This window comes from Podarcis bocagei (genome assembly GCF_964188305.1).
Source record: "Podarcis bocagei genome assembly, chromosome: 3".
In the NCBI taxonomy this organism is placed as follows: domain Eukaryota; kingdom Metazoa; phylum Chordata; class Lepidosauria; order Squamata; family Lacertidae; genus Podarcis; species Podarcis bocagei.
Window position 1 is genome coordinate 9,978,536 of NC_138127.1, and position 21,975 is coordinate 10,000,510.

The 21,975-nt window shown below is 46.9% G+C and overlaps 2 protein-coding genes across 5 annotated transcripts in view; one reads left to right on the top strand and one right to left on the bottom strand.

Moving 5' to 3' along the window:
• DLGAP2 (DLG associated protein 2) overlaps positions 1–21,388 on the bottom strand; it is a 400,720-nt gene extending 379,332 nt beyond the window's left edge. For all 4 annotated transcript variants that reach the window (XM_081189019.1, XM_081189020.1, XM_081189013.1 and 1 more), the window contains exon 1: positions 21,014–21,388. In XM_081189019.1, coding sequence (XP_081045145.1) covers positions 21,014–21,031 — 18 coding nt within the window. In that variant the 5' untranslated portion in view covers positions 21,032–21,388. The remainder of the gene's footprint in view (positions 1–21,013) is intronic.
• Positions 21,389–21,644: 256 nt separating this feature from the next.
• ERICH1 (glutamate rich 1) overlaps positions 21,645–21,975 on the top strand; it is a 53,754-nt gene continuing 53,423 nt past the window's right edge. Inside the window, exon 1 of the mRNA XM_081189207.1 lies at positions 21,645–21,786. Coding sequence (XP_081045333.1) covers positions 21,762–21,786 — 25 coding nt within the window. The 5' untranslated portion in view covers positions 21,645–21,761. The remainder of the gene's footprint in view (positions 21,787–21,975) is intronic.

Here is a 21,975-nt window from a genome sequence, read left to right on the forward strand (position 1 = left end):
GGGCAAGACAGTGGGACACAATTGTTCAAGAATTTGCTTGGCTTTGCCAGCTCTAACACACAGCTCCAGCTTCCCTGCTGCCTTTGCGCAGCAAAGCAGCAGGATGTGAGCACTGGAATGGAGGAGATTGAGAAGCGGGGTGGGTAGGGGATGGGAATTGGAGAGCCTTGATGGAAAAGAACAAGCCTTGACAGAATGAGTCTACAATTCCTCAGTAGACTTGACTTTGGCTAAAACGCCAGACATCCACTGTAAATATCACACACAGATAATTCGAACCATTCTGTCCAGCCTTAGCAGCATCTCTCTCCTTGTGAGCAAAGTTGCTGTACAATTTAGAGACAGTTGTGTAATGATTACCGTATTTTTCGCCCTATAGGACGCACTTTTTCCCCTCCAAAAATGAAGGGGAAATCTGGGTGCGTCCTATGGGGCGAATGCAGGCTTTTGCTGAAGCTTGGAGAGCGAGAGGGGTCGGTGCGCACCGACCCCTCTCGCTCTCCAGGCTTCAGGAACACATCCGCAGCCTAGGCAGCCCTACGGTAGGTCCGGCAGGGATGTCTAGGCTGCGGATAGCAGCCTGCTGCCCGGCAGGCGGGGCGCCCTGAATCAGAGCGCCCCCCTCGCCAGGCAGACATCCGCAGCGTGGGGAGCCTTGCCGGAGTTCCCGGCAAGGCTCCCCACGCTGCGGATAGCAGCCTGCCGCCCGGCGGGCGGGGCGCCCTGAAGCACAGCGCCCCCCTCGCCAGGCAGACATCCGCAGCGTGGGGAGCCTTGCCGGACTTCCTGGCAAGGCTCCCCATGCTGCGGATAGCAGCCTGCCGCCTGGCGGGCGGGGCGCCCTGAAGCAGAGCGCCCCCCTCGCCAGGCAGACATCCGCAGCGTGGGGAGCCTTGCCGGGAACTCCGGCAAGGCTCCCCACGCTGCGGATGTCTGCCTGGCGAGGGGGGCGCTCTGATTCAGGGTGCCCCGCCTGCCGGGCAGCAGGCTGCTATCCGCAGCCTAGACATCCCTGCCGGACCTACCGTAGGGCTGCCTAGGCTGCGGATGTGTTCCTGAAGCCTGGAGAGCGAGAGGGGTCGGTGCGCAGACATCCGCAGCGTGGGGAGCCTTGCCGGACTTCCTGGCAAGGCTCCCCATGCTGCGGATAGCAGCCTGCCACCCGGCGGGCGGGGCGCCCTGAAGCAGAGCGCCCCCCTCGCCAGGCAGACATCCGCAGCGTGGGGAGCCTTGCCGGAGTTCCCGGCAAGGCTCCCCACGCTGCGGATTGCAGCCTGCCGGCCCCGCAGGGGGGGCGCCCTGATGCAGAGCGCCCCTCGCGCGGGGCAGACATCGGCCAGCCCCACAAGCTCGGGGGACAGCAGGGAGGCGCAGCGCCGCCATCTCGCTGTTCCTCGACCTGGTTCTGTTTCCCCGACCTGCTTTTGGGGGGGAAATAAAGGGAATTTTTTTTTCCTTTATTTCCCCCCCAAAAAACTAGGTGCGTCCTATGGGACGGAGCGTCCTATGGGGCGAAAAATACGGTATATATAATGATAATAATACAGAAGGTGCCACACAAAGCACTTCTGCAGGTCTTACTTGTTATAAAAATACCCCCCTCTTTAACATTTTATACTCCGAAAGGAATTATTATGTTCTATGGAATTAAATAGATAGTCATAAATGGTTTTTTTAAAAAAAAACAAAAAAACTTGGGCAAAATGTCTCAGTAATGCCTTGTCTCAATAATGGACTGGATGAAAGCCAATAAACCAAAGACTTAATCCGGACAAAACTGGGGCATTGCTAGAGGATGGTTTCCTAGAACGGAGGGATGGGAGGTTGTCTGCTCTTAATGGGGCTACATTCCCTCCAAATGAGCACAAGGAGGACCTTCTGGGTTCATCACAGTTGCCTGAAGCTTAAGTGGCCTTGGTGATGCAAAGTGCCTTCCATCCGCTTCAGCTGTTGGTCCAGCTATGCCCCTATCTGGGCAGGGGTAGCCTAAACTTCTGTCATCTACACTCTGGTAACACCTAGGCTAGACTCCTTGCAATGAACTGTATCGTTGGGCTGCCTTTGAAGAAACTGCAGACAGTGCAGAATTTGGTGGCTAGATTGCTCGCTGCAGGCACGACAATATGAGCATATAGCGCAATCCTGGCTACCAATTAGTTTCCAGGCTCTATTCAAAGCGCTGGTTTTAACCATAAAGCAGGCATAGGCAAACTCGGCCCTCCAGATGTTTTGGGACTACAACTCCAGTCACCCCTAGCTAACAGGAACAGTGGTCAGGGATGGTGGGAGTTGTAGTCCCAAAACGTCTGGAGGGCCGAGTTTGCCTATGCCTGCCATAAAGGCTTGGCACATCAGGGCCCCAATACCTCAAGAACTGCCTCTCCAGATATGAACAAACCAAACCCTACATTTGTCATCTGCGGTCCTTTTCAATGCGGCTCCTCCACAGGACTTCTTGTGGGCAGCAACACGCGAACAGTTTTTTAGTGGGGGCTCCCTACCTGTGGAATGCTCTCCCCAGGGAGGCACTCCTGACACCCTCTTTGTCTAGCTTTAGACACCAGGCAAAAACGTTTCCCTTTTATACCGGCTTTTGGCTACTAGTCTGAAGGATTTCTATGTATTTGTGGCCCCTTTTGGTGGAGCAGCAGAACCTTTATTTATCTAGATGTGTTTGGCTTTTTTTAAAGTTGCTATTAACTGTGTTTATTGTAACTGGTTTTAGTATTTCTATTGCCTTTGTAAGCCATTTAGAGTCATTTTTTGAAAGGCAACTAAATAATAATAGGTAGGTGTATTGTGGGATGTTGGAAAAGGAACAGCATTCTATATTTGCACTTACAACTATATGGATGGCAGGTAATGGTGGGGTATAAATAGCCCTCCAGATGCTGTTAGGCTCCATCTCCCATCAGCTGCAGCCAGCAATGGTTAGGAATGATAGAAATTGTAGTTCCGCAACATCTGGAGGGCTACCCCTGGTGCAAATATTTATTAAATAGTATATATAACCAATATCTTAGCAGCTTCATGAAAGCATTTGGATTTATTGATTTTTTTTATCTTCAGAACTCCCATCCAGAATTAAAAACAGAACTTTCCGCCCCCAAAATTTACTGTTGAAATTACATTTCCTTTGGTAGATGTTTTGACACTAACAGAAAAACACCGTAGTCAGCAACACCGGCAGAATCTGCTATTTGTAGTTTTTCCTAGAGCAAAGAAAAGCTTTATGGAAAGACAGGAGATTAATTTTTAAGACATGTAGTAGCCAACAACAGTAAACATTATCTTCAAAATAGTCAACAGTAGACAGCAGAGGGCACCAAAGGCCTTTCGTTCTTGAACATCCTTACTTAAATGTGGAAGTAGGGTCTCCTGCAAAACACCACAGGCACAGTTTTGCTGGACTTAATAGGAAAATGCATGACCACTTACATACAGCCAGGAGCCATGATAATGATAAACATTACTCGGAATTCCTCTACACAGTAAAGCAGAGCTAGGACAAAGAATTCTCTCTAAAACCCTTGGAAGCAAGGTTCTCATTGCCTATTTACTTATTCCATTTATATCTCAACTTTTCTCCAAGGAGCTCAACAATCCTGTGAGGTAGCTGAGGCTAAGAGGCAGTGGCCGGCTCAAGGTCAAAGCTGAACCAAAATAAGTCCGACATTTTCACCACAGATACACTGGCTCAAAGCTATGATCCTACGTACAGTTACCTGGCAGCAAGGGCTTATGAAATATATTGGGATTTACTTCCTCTCAAAACAGCAAACACAGCAGTAAACACACACACACAATCTAAAACATCCCAAATCCTTAAAAGGAGCTGGTTCATAAAAACAGTCCACCCAGCAGAGTCTTAAAAACAAAAAATAAGCAGAATAAGCAACATAACCACTTCCGCAGCCCACTTAAAATCAGACTACAGGTGCGCCATCTGAAAACTTGTAGGAATGGGACTTGCTTGTTCTCACTGTAAAACAAATTCCATATGTGGGCATCATCCAAAATGCCCTGCCCTGCATGGCTGCCAATTTGGGTCGCTTTGGCACATGAGCAAATTAAAAGTAAGAACGCTGCATTTTGTATGATCTCACCGCAACATGTCATATGTGAAATGAGCCTTTGATACTCTTTCTAATTGGTACTTTTCCCACTCCAAATCTTAAAAAGCAAAAGGGCAATCGTGGCAAGAACAGGGCGTTGTTGTTTCGTGCCCCTCATTTACCCCATAAAGGCTGGTTCCTGGGAGCGCTCTGCATGCAGCTGACAATTAGCTACATATAAGAAATAAATTAAAAGCCCACACTGCATTCTGCACATAGAAAACAGTGGTTCATTACAAGCACATACTGTAGTTTGTGAATTGCAGCATCCTGCCAAATCACTGTGCCTGACAAGCAGTTCGAATGACCTTCTCACCACACCCACAGTACATTTTTATTTATATCCTGCTCTTCAGTTTAAAAAAGAAGAATCAAGACTGCATATGCTGAGATAATATAATTTCGTTCTATTGAGATAATATAATGTAAAATAAAATACTGCCAAAACTACACAGAAATAAAAGCAGTATATAACGAAGCACAAAGCCGATTCAAATTCAGGATTAAAGGGTTTAAAAGAGAGAAAGAAACCACCTAGAAAAAAACAAAAGGATTCATCCAGCTCTTAAAAAATAACAAAGTAAAAACCAAGTAAACTTCCCTGGGGACAGCCTTCTATAGGTAGAGAACTCTCCATCCCTTAGCACCACCCTCTGTGTCCCACTTGGTGCACACCTGGAGAGTGGCAACCGACAATAATCTTTCTGTATATGCAGTCAGGTATGAGGTCATGTGATTTTTCAGGTACTATGTCTAGGATATGCATGGTTTTTTTGTTTCCGTTTCAAGTACTCATGTGAATACGTTCTGAGCACAGTAAAACTCTCTCCTTCACATGTGTAACACAATCCTATGCATATTTACTTGGAAGTAAGCCACACTCTGTTCAGTGGTGGAGCATATGCCCGCCCTGCTCAGGGCAGACACGCTCCTGAAGGGGGTATAGCACGCTCCCGAGGGAGGCGGGACACAGAGGGTGCCCTCCCAGGAGCGGGATAGCCGCTTAGATGTGCGGAGTGGTGCACGCACCCTACAGCCGGGGGCGGAGCGAGCCACTGATGGTGGACATTCAGCGTGCCACCCACCCGCCAAATGTCACCCCCCCCTCAGCGAAGACACCTGGGGGAGTCCACCCCCACTGCACCCCACTCCTCCGCCCCTGACTCAGTTCTGTGGGGCTATACACAGATACATAACATAGTAGCAAACAAAAAAAATTCCTCCCCCCCCAAAAAAAAACAACCACAGAGATAATTTTAAAGGTCATAGACTGCTTAATTAACCAAAGAACTGGAGAAGAGGGATGTTCTTGCCTGGTGCCTAAAGATATGGAACCAAGGCACCATGCAAGCCTCCCTGTGTAGAGCATTCCCCCACAAGGAGGGGGCCACTACAGCAAAGGTCCTTTCCAGTGCTCCTCCACATGCAGCTGCTGGGTGACCTTGGGCTAGTCACACTTCTTTGAAGTCTCTCAGCCCCACTCAACTCACTGAGTGTTAGTTGTGGGGGAGGAAGGGAAAGGAGAATGTTAGCCGCTTTGAGACTCCTTAAAGGGAGTGAAAGGCGGGATATCAAATCCAAACTCTTCTTCTTCTTCTTCTTCTTCTTCTTCTTCTTCTTCTTCTTCTTCTTCTTTACTGCTGCCTTCCAGACCTCCTATGAAGAGGCACACAAAGTGCCTCCAATGAGGATTGCAGGGCATGGGTCGATTCATATACGGGGAGGCAGTACTTGAGGTATTGCAGTCCTGAGATTATGAGGTGCTTGTTTAATTTCTAGGTCTGTGCAGTGTTGTACATTAAGCTTGCTGCAGAGTTTACACACAAATTCAAGCTCAGTGTTGAATTCCCTGCATTCCATGCTACAGAATTCAAACTCTCTCTCTCTCACACACACACACACAGTGTGACATTCTGATTGAGACATAAACTTTGAAATTGTTTTCCTGATGATGCCTATACGACAACCAACTGCTATCAATCTGAAGAACCAAAACCAGGCTGCTACTTGTTAATGAAGAGGTGGGCTTTATTTCTGCAACCTCTGCAGTCTAAGAAGAAGAAGAAAAATCCGGTCCCTACTTAACAACTGAGAAGCAATTGGTCCACATTATCCCCCAGGAAGACTATAATAGAGAAAGCGGAGTCGGATATAGCTGTACAAAATATCAGAGGCTAAGCGAAATAGGTTCAGAAACATCTCTGTTATTAATTTTATTTTCTGCCTTTCAGGGTCGCCTCCCAGCTTGTTAACTATCTATAACATTAGAGTCATAAAATAAAAGCGCAACACATCTAAAAATTGTCATAGCAGCAGATAAAAACAGTTTCAGCAGACTAAAATAATATAAGTGTAAAAGCAGATAGCAAAAATACCATATTAAAAGGCCACCAGCAAAAAAAAAAAAAAAAGAAGTACCAACATTTTCTTTAAAAGTCTTCAAGGAGCGGTTTAAAGCTATTCATGAAATGGGTAATAAGTATCAATTTATGGAGGTAGTTCCATAGTCATGGGGCCACCCTGGAAAAGGCCTCCTTCCCAATAACTTAATAGTGGAAGGCTTGTCAGAAGGGTTTTTTAAAAAAACAAAACAAAACCTGGTCTTAGGAGCAAGAAGGACAGCAGACAATCCTTCAGATTGCTTGGTCTCACATTGTTCAGCACAGAGCTTTCCAAACTGTGTCGCGACACATTAGTGTGTCGGCTGTAGTGTGTATCTGTGTCACGTGAACACTTTCAGTCCCCACGCTCCTTCCAGGGCTGGAAAAGGGTCTATTTAACCTGTGGTTTGCTAGTAAAGCTGAATAGCTGTGTCATGAAATGATGCATGTCTGAAAAGCTTATCACCCCAACATGAAATTTTTGGAAAGCCCTGGTTTGGCACTTTAAAAGTAACCACCCGCACTTTAAATTGGGCCTGGAACGGAATTACTTCCCTGCTCTTGGGAGGGACAACAAAGGTAGAATTGAACAAATGGGCAAATATTCTTAAAGGACCTCTCACGTTACCAAAGCCTTCGGTTTTAGAAAGTCACCTGTCGTTAAGCAATGCCCAGCAGTTATGTTCAGCCACCCCATAAATTTGGTGCTAGAATCAGCTGTTAAGGGAGTCTGCTATACCAATACTTTGCTGAAACGAAACACCTGCATTTAGAGTTTCCTGCACTAGTATCATCTTTTTCAGATGATATGAAAAAGAAAGGAACATTTTCTCTTTAACCTCTTCCATTCCCCAACAGGAAAGCGCCATTTATCCTTTTCTTCCATTATGCTAGTACTGCACAATAAACATACACTGTCTAGCATTAAATACCACGGAAACACTTGTTTGACAACCACTTCTCAGAATTCTCCTAACCAGGCCACCTTTTGAGCTAAATATTCTCATATAATTCTCTGTCCAAAGATAAAAAATTATTTGTTAAGAATGCTGTGGGTGGATGAACAGAATAGAATCTACCTCTTTGTGCTAATATTACTGTGGCGATCAGTTTTTGAGTGTTTATCTACAAACCAATTTCAGCTGAAATCTGAAAGGGTTCATTTTGAAATCAAGACAGTCATGATCTTAACAGCACAATCCACCAAGGAATTATACTTAGCAGGCCACAATGAAATGTATGGGACCTATATAAGCATGTCCTCTTGCAGGGGTTGTGCTGGGAATTGTGCTTTGTTTTATTGATTTGTTTAAAATATTTCTGCTACTCTTTACCAAATTTGGTCCCAAAGCCAATGTCAGGACAATAAAATACAAATCAAACATCTGGCAGATGAAAGAGAACCATCAGCTAAATTTTAAGCTGGCTAAAACCTAAGCAAACTAAAAATAGTTTTTGCCTGGTGTCTGTAAGAAACCGGTACTGGCATCAAGTGTGCCTTCTTTGGAACACCATGGCCTAAGATATTTTCCCCCAACCTCCAAATGTTTTGGACTATAATTTCCATCAGCTCAAGCCAGCCTGACCAGTGAGTCAGGATGATGGGAGGTGTCATCCAAAACACCTGGTGATCAGATCAGATTCGGGAAGGCTGCTCTGAAATTATGGTTTCATTTATATCACGTCTTTCCTCCATCATGGAACTCAAGAGTATGCAAGATGTGGTTCTCACACACCCCACAAGTGTGTGAGACATCCCATTTTTTTTTGCGAGAGAATGGTGGCCATTTTGGACACTGTGATCTTGTGCCACAATTTCCCCTTTAAAAAGGTGTTTGGGGGGGCTGTGATCTCATGCGGTGCCCCAAAACATGTGCTTTAGGGTGCCATGCCCCCAAAAGCATTGGGGGGGTACGGCATGAAAACGTGTGAAATCACAGCGTCCCAAATGGCCACTGTTCTCTTGCATACACAAAAACAGGCAAATGGTTTCTGGGAAGATGGTGTCCCAGATTTTGCCAACGAGGTGTTAGAGGGTATGTTCTCAGGCAGTCACCCCAACCAGCCATTGACAACGCAGACCTGCTTAAGTACAGCAATGTGGTCACTGCATAAAGAACTGACAATAGTTAGGACTATTGTGGAAGGCAATGTTTTATTAAAAAACTTAGACAATTCATCATGCTTACAATGAGGAATGCAAGGATATTTCCCAGAACTACTGTTCCAGATAAATTTTGCTATGCTAACATGAGCATTTAAATCCTTCCCCCAACAATTTTGTACCAAAAAGGTATTTTTATATATAGTTTTAGATATACTACTGTACATCTGTTCCAACTTGGAATCAACTCTGATTACAGTGTCTGAGACTTCAGGATGTAAATAGTATTAATAGAGGTAAGAGGCTGACCACTTGCACTCTCAGCTTTCTCAATCCTTGCTGATAAAAGCAGGTAAAATGTTCCTGACAGGTGGGCACAAGGTATTATGCTTCGACAGCAAAGCATCCCAACCATTTATGCAAAGCAGAGGTAAGACTGTAGCAGATGTCTTCTTTAGACACTTAACACCTTGTTTTGAATGTTCATTTTGGGGACAAGATTCTCAAGCATATGGTGGTCCTGCTCTAGGTATTCCTATTCAATCTGGCTTCAAATCTGATTTTGTAACTGAGACAGCCTTGGTTGCCCCAGAAGCCAGTTTATACTGAAGATTGTATCCCTTTTGACTTTGCTTGATCTCCTGACGACTTCTGGTGCTATCAACAACAATATCAGGATAGGTTGAGATGGAATTATTTAGTGCTAGTTCCAGCATGGAGCAATTCCCAGCAGATGGTGCTGAGCATTACTATTCGTTGGCAATTGGTTTATGGGATCCTACAGGGCACCAGCTTATTTCCCCATGATGTTTACCACTGACAAGCAGCTGCTGGAGGAAGGGTACAGCAATTAGGAACATAAGGGGTGTGTGTGTATGAGAGAGAGAGAGAGAGAGAAGGAGATTCTTATATATGCTAACACATATATGATCATTAATAGCCTACTATATTCTGTATAAACTCATTCCAAATATCAATATATTTATCCAAACATAGTTTGTGTCTATAAGCAATCTGTTCACAAGCTGCGAGTGCCGTCATGTTTTCAATCCATTGACTAAAGGGGACCATGAATTAATACATCTTCTTAACCCACCGGAGATCTGCTGAGATGTTAAAAATGTTTTACACGGCTGTACCTTCAATACGTTACACAAAATGCATAAATGCACAGGACGCAAAACTTCAGAACCTTCTCCGAAATCGTGCTGTTCCATAGTATTAGAACAAAAGGCTGACAGAAATCCAGATTGCAAGACTGTGTTTTACTGCCTAACTTAATGACTAACGTCAAGATATCTACAGATAGAAACCATCTGAATCCCCAGATAGAGCTTTTGCCAGAGGGTATTACTGCAAAAAAAAGAAATGGGGGGGGGTGATGACAGAGTACTTGTTCCAGTCTTAGCAGCTTCCTCTATGGGAAACCTTCTTTTTTACCAGATTAATGAGGGGAAATTCTCTCTTCAAATTTGCACAGTAGTTAGTCCCAAAGGAGTTATTTTATGGCTCCTGTTTCATTCAGTGGGATCACATGGCCATAAATACTATTAATTCTGTTGCAAAAGAAAGGAGGACAAAACAGAATTATTTGGCAACGTGGAATGGATCATCAAAGGGAACCAATTTATTTAATTGAATACTTATATTGTAAATATAGAGGGGTGGGCGGAAGAGAAAATTGCCCTGAAACTCAAATAATGTTATAGCATTTTCCAGCAGAATTCCTCATCCAAAAGTGGGTAAGAACAGATATTAGTCATCCTGGTCAATCTAGTATACAATACAGTGTTGTAATGCAGGAGAAGACGAGTTCAGGCTTTCACGACAACACCTTTGAAGTAAATCTCAAAAATCTGTAATAGAAAAAGTCATGTCAGATTAGCCTTTACAAATGCCTGGTCTGAAAGACTGATACATTTCCAGAACTGTTTAACACATAAATGGGGTTTTTATTTATTTATAAAACATGTCCCCTTTATAAACAAACCTTTACGTTTGTCAGCATTTCCAAGAAGTTCTTTTAGAACAGGGTAACCTATTAGAAGGGACGCGGGTGGCGCTGTGGGTTAAATCAATCAGAAGGTCGGCGGTTCGAATCCCCGCGATGGGGTGAGCTCCCGTTGCTTGGTCCCTGCTCCTGCCAACCTAGCAGTTCGAAAGCATGAAGTGCAAGTAGATAAATAGGTACCGCTCCAGCGGGAAGGTAAACAGTGTTTCAGTGTGCTGCTCTGGTTTGCCAGAAGCGGCTTAGTCATGCTAGCCACATGACCCGGAAGCTATACGCCGGCTCCCTCGGCCAATAAAGCGAGATGAGCACCGCAACCCCAGAGTCGGTCACGACTGGACCTAATGGTCAGGGGTTCCTTTACCTTTTAACCTATTAGAAAATGCATACAAAATAAATTTGTTGAGTGTGGTTTTGGTCATTTCCCCATTGATTTCCATGAAGGAGCATCAATCATTGGGTGATGGGCGCAGCAATTCTATACTCTGCTTATACCGAAATGGGAGATGGATCACAACTATGCTAGTAGAACAAGGAATATTATCCTACACCTGCTCAGTTTGGGAGGAGGGACGACACATACAACCTGGGGGGAAACAAAAAATGGCATTCCTGTGGAGAACCACACAGAGACTGTGACAATGATGGTCATAGAAGGAATCAATAGGAAACTAATTTCTTGTGTTACGTCTGGGGCAATTTGTGCCACTAACAGGAATAAAGCAAGAGCACTGAAGTGCTGCCCACATCCTCCCCTTGACTCTGCCTCATTCCAGCCTCTCCACCACCACAAACACACTGACAGAATGTCTGCACCAGTGGAATGTTCTAACAACTGATCTGGAGAGTTCTACTGGGATGTCTTTAACGCCAGCAGCACATAATTGAGTTCTGCAGGAATGGCAGTGCTTCCAACAAATTTTATGGTCCCTCAGCCAGTGTAGGCCCAGGAACTGTTATCTGTGGGAGAAATGAGCATCTTGTTTTAGGGAAACGAGAATTCTATCATTACATTGCTTGCTAAGTTTTACCAATGATTTTTTTCCCTGCGATGCAAAAACAGTGTTTTTATTTTCTCGCTTTGGTTAGAAATAATTAGGATGTGTCCCATTATGCTTCGTAGCAGAAGGAATGCTGACTGCATGCCTAGAATCATAGCCTTACAGTACTAGCGATAGAAACAGCATGCAATCAAATTAATAAACCCAATGGATAGTAAGTAAAATTAAACTCTCTTATGTTTGAGTGTGCAGTACCAATCTACTTCCCGTGGGGGGAAAGGGGGGGGACGACAAGAACACACTTCTGTTGCTGTGTGTATCATTTATAGCATGAAAACTCTTCATCTCATGCGGGTCTGAAATTAAAGCTAGGTTAGATATAAAAGGAGATTAGGACACACGGGTGGCGCTGTGGGTTAAACCACAGAGCCTAGGACTTGCCGATCAGAAGGTCGGCGGTTTGAATCCCCATGACGGGGTGAGCTCCTGCTGCTTGGTCCCTGCTCCTGCCAACCTAGCAGTTTGAAAGCACGTCAAAGTGCAAGTAGATAAATAGGTACCGCTCTGGTAGGAAGGTAAACGGCGTTTCTGTGCACTGCTCTGGTTCACCAGAAGCGACTTAGTCATGCTGGCCACATGACCCAGAAGCTGTACACCGGCTTCCTCGGCCAATAAAGCGAGATGAGCGCCGCAACCCCAGAGTTGGTCACGACTGGACCTAATGGTCAGGAGTCCCTTTACCTTTACTTTATGTTTCATTCCACTTAGATTCTGTCCCAGCTGTTCTGTGTTGCACATATATTATTATTTTTCTAACGGCAAAAGGAAAATATATTAGCACTTCCATCAATGGGGCTGCATCAATATGGAATGTGCTTCACAGATGTGGTCTGGTGTTGTCGTTCACCTGCATATCATGAAGTGATGGTGGAACCCATTTCTGCAGGCTTTGTGGCTTCCATAAGGCCACAGGCTCCTTTTGAAGATTTGGAAGTAACAGGTTATAGAACGACCTGCCTGAGACCTAGGAAGAGCTGCTGCCAGACATAGTAAACAGGTGGTCCAATAGTATAAAGGCAGCTCCTTATACAGTCATCTGGTTCAATGAATATCGATACAGTACTGTGGAATGAAAACCAGGGGTCTGCTATGACTGGCTTTAAAATTGAATTCTGTCTGCCAAATTCTGGGTTGTTCTAAAGTGTGAATATGTATTGAATCATCCATAAAACCATGATGCACACATTAATGGTACAAGCCAAGAGGGTTTCAACAAAGTTGTTTCATAGGGGAGAAAATTATCTTTAGCAACAAAAATTTAAATATTCAAGGGAGAGTTTCTCTCCCTACCAACACCACCCCAAAAGATTCCTAAAACAGTACACATCGATTATATTACTCATGCTGACAAGGAAGATTTGATTATACTGGGCAAAAATTGATTCTCTGTAAGAAAGAAGCTTCTAATATAATCTGCCCTGAAAAACTAAGGGGGAAACGAAGGAGTACAAACAGATCTACCCAATGCTGATAGACTATATCAGGCATGGCCAAACTTGGCCCTCCAGATGTTTTGGGACTACAACTCCCATCATCCCTAGCTAACAGGACCGGTGAGGTAAGGGATGGGAATTGTAGTCCCAAAACATCTGGAGGACCAAGTTTGGCCATGCCTGGACTACATGATAGCCAATTTAAATTATAACTTCAAGGACAATGCTATTTGACAAGGTGGAGTTAGAAATAGGGTCTAGTGGCCTCTGTTTCAACATGCCTGTTGAAATAAAATAAGTTCACTGTTGATCACCCGACAAGCTAGCAAGGTCTGTCCTGTTAATAAGATTGAATTGCAGCAGCTGTTCTCCTTTGACTCATGTAGTTGGAAAAGCCCCCAATGACATATACTAAGATCAAAAAAGCCATTTCAGTATTCTACTGCCAACACCGTCTAGAGGATTATAAGAGTTGTAAAAGAAAATTGATTTTACTTGATGTAACTGCATTTTTAATTGTTCCTGGCTATTAAAAATAGGCGTACCATCAGTTTTATCCCTCACTTTAAATTTGCAAAATTATTGCATTGATTCTTCAAGTTATGTAATTGTCCAATAAAGTTACCCAAATTTAAAGCTTTGTAAATGTAAAGTTTGTTTATCATTTTGTTATACACATAACACACACATCAATTGCCAAAAGAAAATATTCAAAGTGGAAAAGGAGGTGGGTGAGGACCATCGGCAAAACAGAAGGAATACCTTCTAGGTGAGTGGTCCTTATATGTCACATGTATACACAATTCCCTCCACGGGAAATAATGATAGACATTTCCCTACCAGGAGGGGTGAAAGATGATTTAATTGTTTTGATTATTGCAAATAGTGACAAAATTATTTGCCCCAATCTAAAGCTTTTACGTGGAAGTAAATCACATTGATTTCAGCCTAATTCATATGCTCACTAAATGTATTGGTGGTGAAAAAGGGTTTCTTCGAAATTTAAATAAAGCAAATTACGATGGTGATATGCATTTATTTAGCGGTTTAGAATATCCCTTGCATTTCCCACAAACTTAAAGGTAAAGCTAAAGGTAAAGGGATTCCTGATCATTAGGTCCAGTCGCGGACGACTCTGTGGTTGCGGCGCCCATCTCGCTTTATTGGCCGAGGGAGTGCACGGAAACGCCATTTACGTTCCCACCGGAGCAGTACCTATTTATCAACTTGAACTTTGACGTGCTTTCAAACTGCTAGGTTGGCAGGAGCTGGGACCGAGCAACGGGAGCTCACCCCACCACAGGGATTCAAATCGCCGACCTTCTGATCGGCAAGCCCTAGTCTCTGTGGTTTAACACACAGTGCCACCTGCGTTCCTAGTAATTCTTAAAACCATCCTGGATGGTGGGTCAGTATTCTTATCTCACTACTGAAAGTCAGGTGGAGATACAGAGGTTTGTCTAAGTCACCAAGTGAGGTCACGGTTATGGTGAGATTTGAACTTGGGAGCTGGGGCACAACGTCTACACACACACACACACAGAGAGAGAGAGAGAGAGAGAGAGAGAGAGAGAGAGAGAGAGAGAAGAGAGAGGCCTTATAACCAAAGGTATACCCAAATATATATTATTTATTTGATGCCTGGGCTTCTTTAAGAACAAGGGCATGATAGCAAACCCCCAAGTAATTAAACATCTTAAAACTTCTAAACTTCTAAAAAACATTTAGAAATAAGTATAACATGGTTGTAGGCTGGGAGAAAACTCAGTTTAAAAGGCTTATTGAAAGCAGGTCCTCAGCAGGTGCTGAAAAGACAGAGGAGACTATGCATGTCATAATATTTAGCGGGAAGGAAATCCAAAAGGAATGTGCGCCGCAGTACTAAACGCCCGATTCCTGTATTGTGCAGAACACATCTTCTGATAAGATGTTATTGCTTGCAGAGCACAGTGATCAACTGGGTATGTAAGGGATGAGATGATCTTTCAGGTGTCCTGGTCCTTAAGAATGATCACATATGGGTCTTGAAATATGAAGGCATACTCCTTCACTTCCACCACCCTAATTAGTGTCCCTTACAACTTACACCAGGAATGGGAGACTTTTGCAGACTTGAGGGTCACATGCAAGAGGCTAAAGTTGTCCAAGCAATTAATGCAAAGTCCAAGGTCGCACTTCAGCCAGCCAAAAGTATTCAAGAGATTTTTGATGGGTATGTCCTGGTAGAGAAGCCTTAGAGAATCACAGTCAGCTCCTGGGGCTGAGGTTCCTTACTTACATAGACAATACAGTGGTACCTCAGGTTAACCTGAAGCATCACTTTAGCTAATGGGGCCTCCTGCTGCCACCGCGCCGCTGGAGCACGATTTCTGTTCTCATCCTGAAGCAAAGTTCTTAACCTGAAGCACTATTTCTGGGTTAGCGGAGTCTGTAACCTGAAGCGTCTGTAACCTGAAGTGTATGTAACCTGAGGTACCACTGTACAACAACTCGGATGGGGGTTCTCAAACTGCAGTAATCCATGCTACCTCACTTCACAAAAAGACATGTTGAGCTCCACAGATGTCAGTCCTAAGCTCGCATACCATGAACTAAGTCACAGGCTGCATGAGAACTATATATTTAAGGCACATCCAAAGCATATTTCCCCACCCCACCCCAAATAATTCTGGGCACTATTGTTTGTTAAGGGTTTCTGGGAATTGTAACCCTGTGAGGCGGAAACTACAGTGTCCAGAATTCACTGAGAGGAAGAATGTGCTTCGAATGTACTTTAAAGGTGTAGCGTGTAGACAACCACAGTGAACTTATTGGGACTTACTTCCAAATACAGTGGTACCTCAGTTTTCGAGAGTCTTGGAAGCCGAACATTTCGGAACCCGAACACCGAAAACCCAGAAGTAATTGCTTCTGTTTTCAAACGTGCCTTGTAAGTCAAAAGGCTTCCGCTGCATTTGTTTCTTTTTTCTCCATTGACTTTGCCAACCCCCCTTTGCACTTCGGTTGTCTAACATTTCGGAAGTCAAACCGTCTTCCGGAACAAATTACGTTCGACAACCGAGGTACCACCATAGAGTAGACTGTAAAGGAAAGCAGATTGCTCATTTATCAATGCTCACCCATTTCCATGTTAGTGACCTCGCTGCATTTTAAACTGGTAATGCGTACACAGCCATGGTTAGCATTGCACTGTAAAACTAATGCAAGCACTGATCATATGTATGCATACCTTTATGAGCTGAGCTTCTAGAAAGCAAAAGTAGTGCTAAGTAAATTAGTGCCACAATTAGATCTTTGATAAATAACTGTATATGTCTCCAAATCACTACATAAGAGCTAGTTCAATGCTGAACAATGCATTGGAATAAATGAGTCATAAATCATGATATACTTGCAAACTCCAGCCTTAAAGACATAGAAATCTGGAAGTCTTAAAATGTTGCTGAATGTGAGTGGGAGACTTTTTCCCCAAGATGAATATTTAGTGCAATTCAAATGTCATTATAACATTTGTTACATATAGCAGCAGCTACAGGACTATTGAAAACACACCAGTTGTGATCTTTCCTGAACACAAGAGCTATACATTCACTTGCAATCCAATAGAAGATGGTTGTTCCCGTTGAAATTGCTATAGTCAGGAATTAACAGCTCACACTGGGAGTGAAACAGACAACTGCTGAGTGAAAAAAGTGAATTCTGTGGGACTTCTCAGTGAAAATGCATAGTATTTGTCTGCACATCTATCATGCATGAAGTAACTAGGGCCCTGAACAATGAAGAACTAAGGTATTTCTTACAGTTTAGAATTCTATAGCTGTAATGAGAATAATGTGAGAATCAGAGGTAGATAATGGAGAATGTCAGAAATGGGGTTACACACATTTAGTTCCATTTCTTCTATCTAGGTTACATTAACTCCATCTGTCTTAGAATGTGACTTATGGAGTCTACTGTACTTATGGAGGTGTTTGTGGTTAGTTGGGGAAGTCATAATAAAGCCAGGGAACATAGGCATGAAAATGGTTTATATAAAATAAAAAAACACAAATATAAAACTGATGAAAATTGTAACGCCCCCTTAGTATGAAGTAGGCATTTCACAACTTGTGACCTATCAAGGTGAACACAACCCAGCTGCTATGTATGGTGGCCCACTAGGACCATGATTAACCTGCCAGTCTCAGGCAGGAAACAGGAAGCTGGTCAAACAACTGGCATCTAGACTGTAATATATTACAAGTATTCCATTCAGACCCAGTTTAAACTCTGAACTTTGGAGTGTCACAATGCTATGAAAAACCACGCAGTCTTCCTTGAGTAGCCATCATAGTGAAGCTAAAACCTCACTGTTTCACAATAAAAAAAGGTCTGCACTCTCTCTTTCTATGGGCATTTTGAAATTTGAGACGCAACCAATGCTTTGTTCATCAAGCCAATTTTGCCCAGTTTCGTATCTCTTAAGACTGAAAATGCTCCATGGTGTAGTATGCTACTCTGACTCCTAACAATGCCAGACTGTGAGTCACCAGAAATCACCAAAGGACAATTTCAATGCTGCATCAGCAACACCCCCTACCCCATTAACAACTACTTCCTGAACTGCCAACACTCTTGGTTCTTCTAAACACGTGTATGTGATCCACTCAATCCCAAGAAGTCCTATATGGAAAAAAGTACTCCTCCAATAAGTAGTGTGAGAAAAGAGAGGCTCCTCATTGTTCTGACTCCCCCCCCCCCCCCATGGAGAAAAGGGCGAAGAGGGCTGTCCCTGCTGGGAGAGCAAGATGTCTTATAACTTGCAGGCCAAGTTAGCCACGCCACTTTACTGCAAGTGATTTGATTCCCACGTGCGGGTAGAATCACAAGCGCTGGATTGTTTCTGTCTCCGAACTCCGTAAAGAAACAGACAACAAGCGAGAGTTTTTGGTCCTGCTCTTTCGCTTTGGGGGAAGAGCCGCGCAAAGTTCGCGGCTGGATATGCGAGCCTTGCTCTGCCAAGGATGGAGGCGCCGGGGCCTCACCTTCGCCATGAATCACAGACGTGCGCGCCGTGTGAACCCGCTTGCCTTGGCGCGGAGCTGCTTTCCGCACACAGGACGCAGCCGCCCGCGGAGGAATCAAAGGAACTCCTCGCCACCGAGAGACTCTTCCCCGCAGCTCGGCTACCGCAAAGCGTGAGGGTGGGTGGATGGGGGACCAAGCGGCGCGGTTCTTGGGCAATGCCTAGGGGAAAGGACGCGCGTGGGATGGGCTCCTTGCCTTGGAGAGCGAGCCCGGGTTTGAAGGCTGCAAGCCGAGATGAAGGGATCTCCGTCTGCAAACCCTTCAAGCCCAGGCTCTGAAATCCCTCACCCCATTTCAAGCCCTCCTGAAAGATTCATGCTTGCTTGCATTGCTGAGGGAACAACAGGAGGAGACGACGATGCATTTTGTGTGTAGAGAGATAGAGAGAGAGCAGTGGAGGAGGGAGGAGGCGGTTAATAGCACACACTCCCCCCCCCCGCTCCACAATAGTTTGCCAGCTTTTTTTTTCCTGGCAAAGCAACCCTTCCAACGCCCTCCGAAATCAGCCTTAAAAAAAAAAAATTAAAAAGAGAGGAGTCGCCAGTTGCCTCTTCTGCCTGCGGGAGGTGAGGGTGCAATTTTGTCCGGGCGCCCCTGCTGCCTCAAGGCACCACGAATCTCGCTGACACACACGTGCATGTACGTGTGTCCCCATTGCCCTGGGTTTCTCACGAGGTAGCGCTCCTTTCGCTGAGCTTCAGCTTGGTGCCACCGAGCTGCACCGTTCTCAATTTGTAGTTAAGCGCGTCCAAAAAAATAAAAATAAAAAAGCACCCTGTCATGCCTTGCGAAGCACGGAGTTTCTCGAGTTCTTTCTTCTGCATTGAAGCTGGTCGGACAGACCCCTCCGCTTCTACAACCAGAGCCCCTCGCCCAAGGAAGAGCGAGGCAATCGGAGAGAGCCCGGGCCAGTAGCAGCAGCAGCAGAGGACGGCGCTCGGCGCTGCCTGGAGCAACGAGGCGCACAGCTTCTTCCAGCAAGGGCGCATTGGACCGCAGCAGCAGCCGGAGGAACACAGAGCGCGCGCGCCCGCGCACACGTCCCTCTCGGCCCGACACCTTCCTGGTGCGATCCCCGGTTTTGCGCTTGGGGGGCCAGAAGCAGCCTCACACAGGAACTCGACCTTCTCCGCGCCAGCACCCCCCGCCCCTCTTATTTATTTCCCCCTACTTCGTCCGGGGAGAAGAGAACACTCCACAGATGCACAGGCACCTCGGTCCCAATAATTCCCCCTCCCTCGTTTATAATCACCACCCCACAAGCACCTCCACATCCTCTCCCATTATTTTGGAGAGAGAGACACACACACACACCCTAATCAGGGGCCCACAATGTCGCTTCAAGATCCTCATTTCCCCCCAATTGATCCTGGGTGGCGAGATACCTCATTTCCACCCTTCCAGGTACCTCTGCAAACCCCCCAGAAGTTACCTCCGCATCCTCCATCTTTCCCTCGTTTAAGAAACTCCACATACACCTTAGGAGCTTAAAAGCCCACCACGTTATTTCTTGGAGGTCACACATACACACACACACACCCCGTGTACCCAGACTGTCACTGCAACACTAATCCCCCCCCCACAAGAAACGAATCAGTTTTGGGTGACGAGAGACACCCCCAACTCACAAAATGTTACACCAGCGTTTTCAGTCACTGTTAAGTCTGGTGGTGCTTGGAGGGGCCTCGCTTCCGACCCATCACCCAAGTTGCCTCAACAACCCCCCCCCCAAAAAAAAAAACCGTCCCTCGGCATTAATTTCGGGGCCTCTCTCTCCCCCCCATTCAATATTACTTTCACTCCCAAAACCCTCGAACTGTCTTATTCCATTCATTCTCCTGCCCCACTGCTGCTGCTTCTTTTGTAGTTGCCCCCCAACAGGCCCCCCCAAACGAAAGCTGCTCCTTCCACAACCACAGATGGGCTACACCAGAATATCCCTAAAATGTGCACCCCTCACCCCCCCCAAAAAAAAAGCCGCTTGCAGGAATTGTGCCCACACAGCCCAGCAGCACTCCCGGGGCGACTCCCACCCCCAGCAACCCCCCCAAAAAAAACCCAGGAGTGGCTCTTTCCCCCCCCCAGACCCGAAATAACCGCAGCCCCCGCTAAAGCGACCGTCCCCGCTGCCGCCTCCTCCTCCCCCCCCCCACCCCAAACCGGGAGAGGAGCAGCCCCCGCAGCAGCTGCGTCTCCAGCCCACGGCAACCCTCGCACGGCAGGCTGCCGCGTGGAGGGGAGAAAAGCGAGGCAAAGCCGGGGCAACATCTCTCTTCCCCCCCCCCCGCCCCGCACCAATACACCGTTTCACTGAAACAACCCCAAGCGGACAGCACCGAGGGAATCAGTGGCGTAGCGTGGGGGGGTGCAGGGGGGGCCGGCTGCACCGGGCGCAACATCTGGGGGTTAGGGTTAGGGGGCGCATATCCACGGGTTAGGGGGCGCAAATTACTTGCCTTGCCCCGGGTGCTGACAACCCACGCTACGCCACTGGAGGGAATGCACGCCGAGCCAAAGCCCCGCGGCAGCGACGGCACAGCGCCGGTTCCTCTCACAGCTCCGCACTCTTCCCCCCCCCCGCGTGACTCAATCCTCGCACCCCCCCCCCGCAGCTGGAACCCCACCAGCTGTTTCCCTCGCCTCCCGCTCCCACGGAGTTTGAAGCGCCGTCCGGGATGGTTGCCGGCTCGCTCGCGCCCTCAGCCCAGGTTGGGTGCCCCCTTTCCCGCACCTCCACTTTTCCCATACCCCCCGCCACCCCGTTTTCTCCCGGGACTCCACCATTACCTGCTCTCTCCCCCCCCCCCTCTACGCGCCCCACCGCCCGACCCTCGACGCCCTGACCTTTTTCAGCGCTGACATTCTAGGGCACTATTCGCTTAGCAGTGCGCGGGGTGCATGCTGGGCTCGGCGAGCCGGGCGGAGGAGAAGCCGGGGCAGCAGCGGGACGAGGTGGCCGAGAGATGTTGGCGGGAGAGAGGCGGCGGCGTGAGGTAGGACATTATATCTCCCGCGTTGGCTCTGGGCTTGTTCCCCTCAGGCACACAAACCCGCGCGCGCTAAAGTAGCTGCTGCAGCGGCTTGCTTAATACTGTTCATTCCCCTTCCTTTCCCTCCCTTTCTCTCCCGCTGTCCATGCGGTGGTGCTGCTATTTGCTGCCGCTGCTCTAAGCGACTGGTGCGCTGAGCTTCGCTCGCCGCCGCCGCCGCCGCTGTCCAAGCCGCCCTCGAGGCGGAATTCTCACGCTCCGCGCAGGCGCGCGCGCGCTCTCTCCCGCCCCTCCCAGAAGGCGCGGCATGGCTCCGTCCCAGGCGCGGGCGGGTCAGACGGAGCAGGGATGGGGCGGGGAAGAGGCCTGTTCCGCGATTCGAACGCCGGCTGCGTGGAGACCGCCCCGCTCCATGCGCCCCGGACCAATAAGGAGCCGGCTCCCCAGATGGTGGCCACGCCCCTCAGCCAAAGAGGGAGGAAGCCGGAGGGCGGGGACGGGTTGTTCAAGGAAGCGGAGCGCGCTGAGCAGCTGCTCCTTCTTGCAAGCAGGATAAGGAGAGCGCATTGCACGGGATTCTCCGCGCGCGCTGTCCGTGCAGGATGGCTCTCAGCAGGAGGACGGAAGGTGAGGGCCAGAGCACGGAAGGGGAAATGGCTGCATGTGCATGCAAGATGGGGAACAGGTTGTGGCCTCGGCTCCTAGGCAAGGGAGGTCTCTGGCTGGGTTATTGCTCCGAGGAGGGCGGTGGAGCCCTCGCCGTGTCTAGTTTAAGTGGGGCCACCTTTGGGTGCGATTCCAGGGGTGGGGGTGATG